This window comes from Phaseolus vulgaris, chromosome 4 (assembly GCF_000499845.2).
Source record: "Phaseolus vulgaris cultivar G19833 chromosome 4, P. vulgaris v2.0, whole genome shotgun sequence".
NCBI classification, from domain to species: domain Eukaryota; kingdom Viridiplantae; phylum Streptophyta; class Magnoliopsida; order Fabales; family Fabaceae; genus Phaseolus; species Phaseolus vulgaris.
This window is the reverse complement of record NC_023756.2, coordinates 2,486,139-2,500,439: the sequence shown is the minus strand read 5'-3', so window position 1 is coordinate 2,500,439 and position 14,301 is coordinate 2,486,139. Positions and strand designations below refer to the sequence as shown.

The following is a 14,301-nucleotide window of genomic DNA, read 5'->3' as shown; positions in this document are numbered from 1 at the left end:
ATTTCATCATATTTTAAATAATAACAATAATATGTCATTAAATAAAAAAATTATTAAAAAAATAAAATAAAATACAAATAAATATAGAGAATTAGACTAAAACTCATATATTAACAAAAATATATATAGATAGTTTATATCTATTAATATTTTTTTTAAATATAAAGAATTAAACTAAAATCCATATTTTTTTTATCACCAAAAAATTAAAATAAATTAGGAGATACTTCAGAGTATCCCAACCCGTATACAGAACCAGAAAAAAGCTTACGATAAATAACACTATCCTAAACCTCACAAAAAAACAACTGCATGAGACACATAATAGAGCTACCTGCATCCTTGAATATTAACAAAAAAAAATATATAGATAGTCTATATCTATTAATAATTTTTTTAAAAAAATACTTGAGTGTCTATAATACTAATAAAATTGTAACACACGGCTTTTATATGCACCAAATTTTTAAAAATATATTATTTGGTTTATTATTGAATAATACGCACCATGTTGGTGTAGGTAACAGAATACAAGAATGGCTAACTTTCGGAGACAAACATAATTTAATATGAATATGGTTGAGACTATTAGAATCACTTACAATGTTTCAGCTGTTAAATAGATCATTCAAAAAAGATTGAAATGAAATTTAAATAAATACGATAAACGATCACTAAAAAAAATTATTAAATAGAAATCAATTTTTTTGACAAAAATAATTAGTTACTATATTGACTAAATTAGTGAACATTTTAGAGACTAAAACAATTATTGATTTTTAAATTAGTTTCTATTATTGATAAATAATTATTAAATTGATATTTAATTAGCTACCAAGATGTTTACTATCAAATTTAAAATATAAATAATTGGTACTTAAAAACTTGGTAGCTAATTAGATAACAATTTAAAAACTATTTATCAATAATAGAAACTAATTTAGAAACCAATAATATTTTTAGTATGTAATTTTTTTTCTAATTTAGTCAATATATTTTTTTGTTTTTAAAATTGGTTTCTATTTAATGATTTTCTTGTATTAGATTTTTAAATAAATAATTTAATTTTGAATGGTTAATAAAGGAGGTGATCCAAATATAATACAATATTTTTTATTGGTTGATGAATTTGAAAAATTGTATAAGGTAATAATTTAAATTATTGATAAAATACAACAATATAAGGTTGAGATGTGTAATGTTTTGAGTAAACGAGTAGAGTTTAATGTTTGGAACAGTATTGTATCCAAATTATGATCGTGGCATTGAGTAAATGAAAATAAATTAAGTGAAGCGACGGGTTTGGAGTAGTTAATATTAAGGATTTTAAATTGATTTTGTTGGGTAAATGAATTTGGTGGTTGGGATTTGAGGGAGATTTGTGGAAGGAGGTTGAAGGCTGGAGAAAGCTGAAAGAGGACAGCTCAAACAATAATGTTTCCTTTTGGTGGAAAGATTTGAAGAAGATTTGGAAGCTGGAGAAATGGGAAAGTAATTTCGATGACAAATTTAAGTGGGAACTTGGTATTGGGAAGAGTATCAAATTATGGGAGGATCAGTGGGTAGGTAATGATATCTTGAAGAATAAGTTTCCAAGGCTTTTTTCTCTTTGTGTCGATAAAGATGTGTTGCTGGAGCATTGTGGGTTTTGGACAAACAATGTTTAGGAGTGGCCTTTGGGCGTGGTGGAGAAGTCTTTTTGATTGGGAGGAGGATCAGGTTAGACAACTTCTAGAGGTAGTGCATGTCTTGTGTCCTATCTTGGAAAAAGTTGATAGGTGGGTTTGGAAAGACGGTAAGTTCCAAGAGTTCTCAGTGAAATCGGCTTATGGGATTCTAAGAGGGGATTCTAAGGGGGATTGTACGAAGATGTTCAAAATATTTTGGAGGATTAAGGCTATGCCTTCAGCTCATGTTACCGCTAGGAGAGTGTTGGACAATAAGATTGCCACTAAGGTTAATTTATTTAGATGAGGGATAAAGCTCAGAAGCGTTCCCTGTTGCTTTTGCGGGTTAAAAGAGGAGGAGTTAAATCATCTATTTTTTTTACTGTAGAATAGTATGGTTGGTTTGGAATCTTTGTTACGTGTGGTTAGGCATTTCGTCAGTTGTCCCCCTTAACTCCTCTCAATTTTAGCAGTTCAAGTTGTGTAATGCTCCTGAGTCGGACAACTTAGGGCTGAAGAGTATTTGGCTTGTGGTGGTTAGTAAGATTTGGTGTCACAGGAATAAGATTATTTTTAAAGGTGGAGTGTTGGATTACTCGGAGATCTTCTCTTTGGCTCAATTGAAGGTTTGGTCTTGGATTACTTCTAAATCCCGTTGCTTGTTTCTCTTATTCTGATGGGTGTCTTGATCATCTGATTTGCCTTTTTTCGTTTTAGTTTGTATGCGGTTGATGTTGGGCCGAGTTAAGCGTGTAACTGTCTGGAATATGTGGTGTTGTAGGGTTGTGTTAGTCTTTTGAATATGGGTTGGATCACCCCTGAAGTGACATATATGATGTCTTGAGTCGATAAACATTGATGTTTGAAATAAAGCCAAATAAGCAAATTATCATTGTAGTATCTAGTACATGAAAATGAATTAAACATAAATAGGTAAAAATACAAACTTCAATTTTAACAAGACAACAATAAGAGTGACTTGAAAAATATAAAGAAAATATCAATAAAGAAGGAATAAAAAAAGTTAAAATGGTGAGAATATAAATTGTAATCATACTTTCATCAATTATATAGTTGAAAGAGTTACAAAATTTACAAAGATAAACTACCAATATTACAAGTAATTTTGAACAAAAATACAAATATATAATAGAGGAACTATAATACTTTGAACTATTTAGTAGGAACAAAAAAGTACTTTGAACAAAAATACAATGTAATCATGTAGCTAAGACAAGGAATGGTTGTTTTCATAACAACTAAGAGATAGACGTGGTTTAATAAGAATATCGAGTGGAGTGGCTTTAGTGTTGGTTAATCCACATGTTTCAGACATGTCAATAGGATCAGGTGATGAACTTAAAATTTCAAAGGAATGCAAAAACCTAGCAAGAGTGAAATGCACCATTTGAAGGCCAAAGGATACTGCTGGACATATTCTTCTACCACCTCCAAATGGTAATAGTTCAAAATGATGACCTTTGACGTCGATATCTTTACGAGTTGTAAGAAACCTTTCTGGTTTGAACTCCAAAGGGTCTTCCCAAACATTACTATCTGTGTGAATCTTCCAAAGATTTGGGATTAGTCGGGTTCCCTTTTTTATATTATAGCCTCTTAAAGTGCAATTCTCTGTGAATTCACGAGGTCCAAAAAGAGGAGTAGGAGGATACAATCTTAAAGTTTCTTTGACTATGGCTTGAAGATATGTTAACTTACTTATATCATACTCATTTACGCATTTCTCTTTTCCAATATGAGTGTCTAGTTCATCTTTTACGTTTTCCAACACCAAAGGATTCCTTAAAATCAAAGATATTGTCCATGTAAGAATTGTATTGTTTGTGTCAATTCCTCCTACAATCACTGCCTACAAAACAAATAAGTTACCCAACAAAAATATTTAAGTGAAGAAAATCACTAGAAAAAATCATTAAATAGCAACCCAATTTAAAGATAAAAAATAATTAGTCACTATTTTGACTAAATTAGATATTTATTTAGAGACTAAGAAATTATTGGTATCTAAGATAATTTATATTATTAATAAAAATTTATAAAATAGTTTCTAAATTGATATCTAAATTAGTTATTTAGGTTTTAGTTACTAATATTTTATATTATAAACTAGTCTCTAAAAGACTAATAGAGACTAATTTAGAATATAAAGTAGTAAGTAGCTAAAACCTTGGTAGTTAATGGTTAGATACCAATTTAAAAATTATTTTATAATTTTTTATTAATAAAAAAAAATAATTTAGATATCAATAATTTTTTTTAATTTATAAAATGATCTTTAATTATATCAAATATTAACTAATTATTTTGGTATTTAAAATTAGTTTTTATTTAATATTTTTCATGTAATGAATTAAGATTATATTTGAAAAACTTATTACTAAAAATAACTTAGGTTATACTTAATTTTAATTTACAAGAAAAGATATTTAATTTTACTTATTTTCTACGGAATACTTCATGAGTTCTATAATGTCAATGTATATTTTTCTTATTATAAGTTTAATTTTCTTAAAATTTCACATTTCAGAAAGTATTATAACGTGTAAATTAAACATTCATACCAGTAGGGTGGATTTGATCATGGTATCTGCATCGATCCCTTCAATAGTTGTTCCATCAAACAATGAAATCATTACATCCATGAAATCTTGAGCTTCATCAACCTTCTCACCCAAACCCTTCCTTTTTCTATGTTCCTCTAACTCCTCACCTATAATACTATCCAACTCTTTCGCAGTTTCTTTCATTGCCTTCTCATGCCCTCCAAAATCAAACCATCTCAACCATGGAACAGCATCTCCCACTGTGAACACTCCGAACAGGCGCATGAACTCCTCCACAGCCCTCACATATCTCTGTGCTTTCTCATCTTCTAAGTTTTCACCACCAAAGTGTCTCTTCCCAACGACCATTCGAAGAACCATGTTGAATGCGAGGTGAGAAAACCATTGCTTCAGCTCCACCAAGGCATAGCCAGACTCACTCTTTTGGCTACACCAAACATCATACAACTCTTTGATCCAGTTTTGAAGTTCTGAGACACGAACATGCTGCAGTTGTTCCACTGGACGAGGGGAAAGGATTTCTAACGTTGTAATCTTTCGAAGCTCGCGCCAATAGGGACCATAGGGTGCAAAGCCAAACATGGCATGGTTGTAGCCCATGAGTTCAGAGGCGAGAATCTTGGGGCGAGAAGAAACAACCATGTCGATTGTGGTGAAGCATTCCTTTGCTATTTCCCAGTTGTTGATTATCAAAGCCTTTTTGGAACCAAGTTGGATGGTGAAAATGGGTCCATATTTGTCAGCCAAAGCACCCAAAGTTCTATGGGGTGTCTTTGAACCACTCAACAGTGGAAGGTGACCAAGTATTGGCCATGCTCCTGCAACTGTGGGAGCCTCTTTCTTCTTTCCCTTACAAAATTTGAAGGGATTATAGAGAAACATATACAAGAGGATTAGAGAAAGAAGACCAATGGCACTGCCATTAAGGTAATCCAAAACGAACTCCATTAAGATACACATTTTGTTCATTAGCCAGTGTGCATATATATATATAGGAATTGTACTAACATAGGTAAGTTTACTGATGTTATTTGAACTGGTATTGATAAATATATTTGACACTGTGGTGAAATTTCTTCTGTTCTTATAGTAATATTAATTGCAAATTTAGAAAAGAAAAATGTCAGACTAATAAGCATATAATAATTTGTATACAACAATAGCGACAAATGTGAACCAGTAAATTTGTTGGAAGTAGAAATTATTAATTGGGTAGGTGCTGAAGATGACAGTATATAGATCATCAAGTGCAACACGTTTATCTTCAACCTAAAAACAGATGGAAAAAGTAGGGTGAGTTAGAAAGTGTTTCTGGTTCATTCCATGATCGACATTGGATTTTAATTCTGGGTTGGTCGATCAGATCAGTTTATTTATATGGAATACTTATGAAAGATCCAGTTTAGGTCACTTTCATTTTTTTCTAATCAAAATTATATATTTTTTTTGTTTGATCTACTCCTAGGTAGAGCTAAAGATTTTAGTCCACTTTAAAAATAAAAAATAAATTTAAATACAAGTCAAATATGCATTTTTAAAATTTAATTTTTAGTAATAAAATTAATTTAATTTTAGAAATAATAATTGGATATTTAATTATAACAAATATAGGTATCTTAAAAGACTATTCTTAATTCCATTTTTCTAATGTGAGTGATCTCCTTTATTTTATTAAGAGCGATGGTAGTCATTTGTTTAATTTGATTAAACTTGTTGTGATTACCTTCTCTAGGATAATATGACGTATGAGAAATTATGTTAGATTTCAGGTTAAGATTGATCTTTTCAGGACCATTTCCACCATTAAGGATTTTACTTACCTAATGTGTAATTCGTCTAAAAGTTCTATAAGGAATGATATGTTTGATTTCAATGTGCTTAAGTTCTTTGATATTAGTACTCGTAATGATAAAGTTCTTCATCCTCCTCCTATTAGATGAGAGTTTCCTTCACTAGGTTGGGTTAAAATTAATAATGATAGTGTTACTAGGGGTTATCCTGGTTTTGCCGCTTGTGGTGGTATTTTATTGGTGGTTTCTCTGCTTTCCTTGATTTTTAGATTACTTTGGTTGTTGAGTTTTAGGGAGTTATATAGGCCTTTTATGAAACTAAAAAGATGGGTCTTACTAGTTTATGACTTGAATGTGATTCTACCTTGGTTTGTGCTGCATTTACTACTATGACTAAGGTTCCTTGGATTCTTCATAATAGGTGGAACACTTGCCTTCATTTCTATGGGAAAATCAGATGTGGGATTTCTCACTTTTTTTTTTTTTAAGGAAAGGAATGTGCTGATAAGCTTGCTAACTTAGGGTTTATTCATATAGAATAATTTAATTGGTTAATAGGCTTCCATCTAGTTTTTTCTTAGAATTCTTTATTAGTAGGGATATATTACCTAAGTATCACTTTTCTTAGGATTTTTGTATATGGGTTTTGGTCTAGTCTCCTCATATGGCTTGTATTTCCTTTCTTTCTTTCTTTTTTCCTTTTTTTAATGATATTTTTTTCATGTGGTGGATGATGATTGTTGTTACTTGAGGTGTCATCCTAACTTAGATGTCAAGTTTCATAGTGATACCAATATTTTTTTTAGTCTCTAAAATAATATCTAATTTAGTCAATATAATAACTAATTATTTTTTTCTCTAAAATTAGTTTATATTTAATGATTTTCTAGTAGTGACAACGATAAGGAGTTGGAAAGGGACCAAGGGGTCCCCTTGCCTTAACCCTCTAGATGGGTTGAACTCAGAAGTTGGGCTACCATTAACTAAAATAGAAACTGAGGAAGAAACCAAACAACACTTGATCCACCTAATCCACTTCTCCCTAAAGCCTAGTTTCTTCATCATATAAAACATGAATTGTCACATCATCGAGTCATATGTTTTATCAAAATCCACCTTGACAATAGCCCCACTCTTACCATGACTCCTAATATCCTCCACGACCTCATTGGTCACTAAAATGATATCCAAAAGCCTTCTCCCCCACAAGAATGTGGATTGAGATTCATCTTAATGTTAGGCATGACTTTCTTAATTCTGTTAGCCAACACTTTGGATATGATTTTATAGAAAATCCCAACTAGAGAAATCAGTTTATATTATCGCAACTTAGTTAGGTCAGAAACTGTAGGAATTAAAGCTATGAAGGATGTTTTACAACCCCTCGGTATTTTCACTGTAAGCCATGTTGCTAATGACACTTTGACTGGTTTGTTAATGAAACTTTCAAGATGCTTGCCATGTTCTTTTGCACAATAAATAACTTTTTGGCATACAATAACTTATCAGGGTGTAGTGTCAAGGGTCAAAAAGCATGTCCAATATGTGAAGAAGACACTGCTTTTCAGCAATTGAAACATGAAAGGAAGATAGTATATCTTTGGCAGTGGAGGTTTCTTAGAAGTCACCATCCTTACCGGAGGTTGAAAAAAGTCTTTAATGGACATCAAAAGACTGTCAGTCTACCAACTCCATTAACTAGTGTTGAGGTTTATGAAAAGGTAAATAACATAGGACACACCTTCAGAAGTCAAGAAAGAAGTCATTTGTGACAAACATATGGAAGAAAAAATCAATCTTCTTTGATCTTTCATATTGGTCGAAGTTAGAATTCAGACATTGTATTGATTTAATGCAAAGAAGAATGTGTGTGATAGTTTAATTGGTACACTTCTTAACATTAATGGGAAGACGATGTTAGAATTATAAGCCTTAAATAAGAGGGGGGTGAATTGTTTTTGAAAGATTTTCGCTAGTATTGAAGGTAGAGTGAAAGACATAGTGAAGAATCAATCAATTAGAAAATTGTTCATCTAATTATAAAACTGTTTTTAGTTTGATTCCAGAAAATCAACCATTTGTTTTTGCGAAACAACCGGTTGTTTAACCATTAGGTTATAAAATCAAAGCTAAAACAGTTTAAAGGGTGTAAGGATAGAGAGATTCACACAAGAAGTTTATATTGATTCACTCTTAACCTAGAGCTACACTCAGTCCTCAGCTAACCACTGAGAATTCACTAAGAGGGACTTGGAAAATATAAAGAAAATATCAATAAAGAAGGAATAAGTATAAAAGAGTAAATGTAGCGAGAATATACAATGTAATTATACTTTTCATTAATGATATATTTGAAAGAGTTTCAAAGTTTACAAAGATAAACTATAAATATATCAAGTACATTGAACGAAAGTGCAAATATATCAAGCACTTTGAATGAAAATACAAAGATAGCAAAGACTTTAACGATATTATAGAAAAAAAGTACTTTGAATGAAAACAAACTGTGACTGCATAACTAACACATGGATTAGTTGTTTTCATAACAACTAAAAGATAGACGTGGTTTAATAAGAATCTCAAGTGGAGTGGCTTTGGTGTTGGTTAATCCAAAGTTTTCAGTCATGTCAATAGGATTAGGTGATGAGCTTAAAATTTCAAAAGAATGCAAAAAACTAGCAAGAGAGAAATGCACTACTTCAATGCCAAAGGATATTCCTGGACACATTCTTCTGCCACCTCCAAATGGTAATAACTCAAAATGATGACCTTTGACGTCAATATCTTTATGAGTTGTAAGAAATCTTTCTGGTTTGAACTCCAATGAATCTTCCCAAACATTACTATCTGTGTGAATCTTCCAAAGATTTGTGATTAGACGAGTTCCTTTTTTTATATTATAACCACTTAAAGTGCAGTCCTCTATGAATTCACGAGGCGTCGAAAGAGGAGCAGGAGGATACAATCTTAAAGTTTCCTTGACTATGGCTTGAAGATATGTTAACTTACTTATATCAAACTCACTTACGCATTTCTCTTTTCCAATATGAATGTCTAGTTCCACTTTTACTTTTTCCAATACCAAAGGATTCCTCAAAATCAAAGATATTTCCCACGTAAGAACAATATTACTTGTGTCAGTTCCTCCTGCAATCACTGCCTGCAAATTAAGAAAATTAAGAATATGGTCATTCACAAGTTCTTCTATAAGGGAAACAAATCATATATTAAAATAAATCTATGTAAAATATTTTTTTAATTCATATATACTAATTTTAGTTTGTAAAAAATTTATTTAATTTCTTCTTCTTATTTATTTCTTTTGTAAGTGTTTGTGGATACATTTACTTGAAAAAATTGCCAATAGACATGATAGAAGAATATTTTACAAGTGTTTACTCTAATCAAATTTAAAATTACTATAGTGTAATTTACGTAAATAAATTATTTATTATATATATTTCACATAATTATAATACTTTATATTTAGTAACTAGTTACTTAAATTATGGATGGCAAAACGGAGTGGGTCGTGTAGACCAGTCCTTGGCCCGCTAAAAGAAATACAGGGTAGACTGGCTATTTCAACTTGTTGACCCGCCTCGCATAACCCGTAGCACATACCGGCAAAGTGTGGGATAAGGCACGTTGACCCGTATAACCCACATTTTTTAAGAATTAGTTTTTTTTATATATACCCCCATGATTTTTTTTGCAGCCACTTATTCTCAAAATTTCTAAAATTATTCATTTCAAATTCTATAATCTGGTATACAAATTTGTATTTTGGATTGTGCAATCTGAAATAATGTACAATCCCAAACACAAATTTTAACTTCTAGATGAAATGCCACATTTCAGAATTAAAGAAAAACATTCAATGAAAAATATCAAAGGATAATTTGAATATTTTATGAACTATGGGATGCAAGAAGAAAGACATGGAGGTGGTGCATGAAGAAACTACAGTGGATCCCTAATTCATAGCACCTTCACAAAATTCAATAATGATTTTTTAATATTTAATGGTGTTTTTTTGTCTTTCTGAAATGCATATCATCATATGTCAAATGCATTAGCATACCTTACTCTTTTTTTATAATAAAATTTAAAAATTGTATTATATATATATATATATATTATTTTATATTACTTTTCAAATTAGAATAGTAATAATGTATTTGCCTTAAAATTCTAATTTTATAGAAAATCAAAACATAATTATAATATTATTTTTTACCTATATCTTATTAGGCATTATCATGAGAATAATATTGTGAGACAATTTATCTAATTCATTTAAATAAATAAAAGATTAACTTAATAAAAAAAATATTCAAAATTTATTTTTTATAATTTAAAATATATATTTCTTATGTGCACATTTGGGAAGCAATCAGCATTAAAGACAAACCAATAAAATCAACATTCATTTTCTATATGGAACAGACCTATATAGGATAGGCTAACCGGCATTCTCGTTCTTTAGATAGACTTTACAATCATGGTATATATTAAACTATACAACCATCACTACAAGAAAATCATTAAATAGAAACCAATTTTAGATACCAAATATAACTAGGTGTTATATTGAGTAAATTAAATACTAGTTTAGAGACTAAAAAAGTTATTAGTTTCTATTTTGGTATCTAATTAGCTACCAAGATTATTTCTACAAAATTTAAAATCTAAATAATTGATAATTAAAACATTAGATACCAATTTAGAAATTATTTATTAATAATAGAAACTATTTTTTTTTTTAAATATCTCTTAAGAAAAAATTTACATACACCAATATAAATATATATATATATATATATTAATTCGTTTTATATGTATGTTGAATTTTGTTGAAATTTGAAAAGATTATAATGTGTGTGTAATGAATATACATACCAGAAGGGTGGATTTGATTACGGTATCTGCATCGACCCCATCAATAGTTCTTCCATCAAACAATGAAATCATGATATCCATGAAATCTTTAGCTTCATCAACCTTCTCACCCAAACCCTTCCTTTTTCTATGTTCCTCTAACTCCTCACCTATAATACTATCCAACTCTTTCGCAGTTTCTTTCATTGCCTTCTCATGCCCTCCAAAATCAAACCATCTCAACCATGGAACAGCATCTCCCACTGTGAACAACCCGAACAGACGCATGAACTCCTCCATAGCCCTCACAAATCTCCGTGCCTTCTCATCATCCACAGTTGCTGCACTGAAATATCGCTTCCCTGTAATCATTTGAAGGACCATGTTGAATATCAGATGAGAAAACCATTGCTTCAACTCCACCAAGGCATAGCCGCTCTCATTCTTGTTGCTACGCCAAAAGTCAAAGAGCTCCTTGATCGAACCTTCAACTTCTGACTCAAAAACATGACGCAGCTGCTTCACTCGCAGAGGGGAGAGAATCTCTGAAACTGTAATCTTTCTTATTTTTCGCCAATAGGGACCATAGGGTGCTACCACAAACATGGCTTGGTTGTAGCTCATGTGTTCAGCAGCAACAAGCTTGGGGCGAGAGGAAACGACTATGTCGTTTGTGGTAAAACATTCCTTTGCCGTTTCCCAGTTGTTGATTACCAAAGCGCTTTTGGCACCAAGTTTGATGGTGAAAATGGGTCCATATTTGTCAGCCAAAGCACCCAAAGTTCTATGGGGTCTCTTTGAAGCACTCAACAATGGAAGGTGGCCAAGTATTGGCCATGCACCTGCAACTGTGGGAGCTTCTTTTCCTTGAGAAAATTTGAAGAGACCAAAGAAAAAGAAACAGAAGAGAAGTAGAGAAACAAGTCCAATTGCAGAAACATTTAGATCCATTTTACCCAAGAGAGAAGATTGTGTATGCGATGCATGCTTGAGGCTACACAAATTGGATTTTAATATCTCTAACTTGTGAGTCACTCTCTGACACTGTTCTTAGGTTTCTAACAACCCTACTATTTTATACAATCTTATTATAATATATATTTATATTTAAATCAATCAAATCAAATCATTTTTTATAGTTAAAATATCATTTCTCTCTTGAAAAGATGAGTTAATATTTGCCGCCACTCATAATTAAAATATAGTTATTTTCTAAATTTGGAAAAATCGTGTCAATAACAAACTTCATAGTGATAATAGACAAAAATCACTCCACTTTTATAAAGATCTCTCTAATTACTTATCAAATCATCTATTTTTTACTCAACATAAAGATAATTTTATAATACTTTACAACTATAATAATATAATAAATGTAAAAAGTATAAATTAATTAGATAACTTTAAATATTATATCACTATAGCAAAATTGTAAAGTAATTATTTATAAAACACAAATTATAAAGTATCACTCCTTCTTAATTAGAGAAAAGTTTTGTTCAGACAGAAAATCATTAAATATTTAGAAAGTAAACAAAATTAGTTTTTCAAATTAATTTATATTATTATTAAATAGTTTTTAAATTGATATTTAATTAGCAATTAAGATTTTAACTACCAATTATTTAGTTTCTAAATTTGGTAGAAAAACCTTAGTTGCTAATTAGATACCAATTTAGAAACTATTTAACAATAATAGAAACTAATTTAGAAACCAAATTTCTTTTTAGTTACTATTGCAACTAATTATTTTGATTTCTACAAATTGGTTTCTATTTCATGATTTTATTATAGTGAATAAAAAAACATACATTTACATTGTTTATAATAATATTTTTAAATTAAAAAATAAAATAAAAATAAATAAAATATTAATTTATTATAGTATAAAAAGTGTAAAAACTGCATAATGATGTCTAACATGAAAACTTTTATTTAAAAAAAAATGTGTTTTTATCATTAAAAGTGTTAATATATCACCACTCTTTTAATTAATACCTTTCACAAATCTCTTACTTATCAAACTAAGTTAAATACGTCTCTTAAATATATTTTTAAAATTTTTGACAATTTTATTAGAATTCTAACAAAATTTTTAAAAGAAAAAACATATTAATTTTTTAAAAATTAAATTTTTATTCTAAAAGATTATATTATAATTATAAAAATAAGAAAAAAAACATTTTAAATCATTCATAAAAAACATTTTCTGAAAAAAAAAACTGAGACATATTAAACATATATTTAATTTATTTTTTAATTTTAAACCTGATTATATTATTATAATAATGTGATGTTAAATATATGTTTTTAATGTGAAATAAATCTTTTCGCATCAACATATGAGCACGAATGACGACGTATTAGCATTAAACAGGTGGCCGGAGAGTTAGGTAGAAACTGCACCACTTAATTACTCTTCCGGACGAAAAATTTCTACCAAACAATAAAGTTAAGAATGGGACAAAAATGCTCACATTTTTCAATGGGACATTTATTCAAACAGTACATAAACATTAAAGTAGTACCTGACTTACCCCAATAAGAATGCTCTAATAATACTGAATAGTATTTTAAAATAAGTAAGTTTTCTATTATTGCTAAAATAATTGAAAAGAGACTTTGTCTCTTGTGGGACATATGAGAACATTGGAAAGATACAAAGAGTCCCCGAGTAAAGATAACACGCACAAATCATGACAAGACTTTTAAAACTTACTAAAAAAGTATAGAGAGATATAATTAAAATTAAGACACGTTATATTAATAGATAAATCGTGTTGGAATTCAAATTTTGAAAATAAGACCTAAATATTAAGATGAAATAATTTAACAACAATTTCAAAATAGCTTTATTTTCAAAAAAAATTAAGAATTCTTTTAATTTGGTATTGTGAGATCATGGATCGAGTGTTATCACATGGTGAAATGGTTTTTGTGTCGATCTATGTAAATAATGGTTATGAACTTATCAGACCGATGATGTGGTGAAATAGTCTATCTCTGAAATTAATGAAAAAGATCTTATTTATTTTTCATAAAGAGGAGAGTGCGTTGATTATGGAGATCGACCGTATATATGTGATTGTAATCAATTTGAAAATATAACTCAAAACAAGAAGGGATACAAAAAGGGAGGAGAGCACTAACTTATATAAGGGAAAGAAGATGACCTGACAAACACTTTAGGGCTAGAAACCATTGTTTCTGGCTTAATTGTACGCTTTAGTAGGGAGACATCCCTCTTGGCTAGAACATTTGGCGTCCCGTGGGGTAGATAAAACTTTTCCTACCTCCACAATATATACGTAAAATTTTCCTTATTCACATAAGGCAGCACACACACCACCCATAAAAGAACTGTTCTAATGTAGTTGA

The 14,301-nt window shown here is 29.9% G+C and overlaps 2 protein-coding genes across 2 annotated transcripts; both read right to left on the bottom strand.

Moving 5' to 3' along the window:
- Positions 1–2,712: 2,712 nt before the first annotated feature.
- LOC137836827 (cytochrome P450 82A4-like) lies at positions 2,713–5,269 on the bottom strand. Its single transcript, XM_068645583.1, has 2 exons — positions 4,250–5,269; positions 2,713–3,537 (listed from the first exon to the last, which is right to left on the bottom strand). The coding sequence occupies exons 1-2, from the start codon at positions 5,219–5,221 to the stop codon at positions 2,896–2,898; spliced, it is 1,614 nt and encodes a 537-aa protein (XP_068501684.1). The 5' UTR covers positions 5,222–5,269; the 3' UTR covers positions 2,713–2,895.
- A 3,080-nt stretch (positions 5,270–8,349) lies between these two features.
- On the bottom strand, positions 8,350–11,963 carry LOC137836825 (cytochrome P450 82A4-like). The gene is made up of 2 exons (XM_068645582.1): positions 10,945–11,963; positions 8,350–9,202 (listed from the first exon to the last, which is right to left on the bottom strand). Exons 1-2 carry the CDS (start codon positions 11,872–11,874, stop codon positions 8,573–8,575), a joined length of 1,560 nt encoding a protein of 519 aa, XP_068501683.1. The 5' UTR covers positions 11,875–11,963; the 3' UTR covers positions 8,350–8,572.
- Between the last annotated feature and the right edge of the window lie 2,338 nt (positions 11,964–14,301).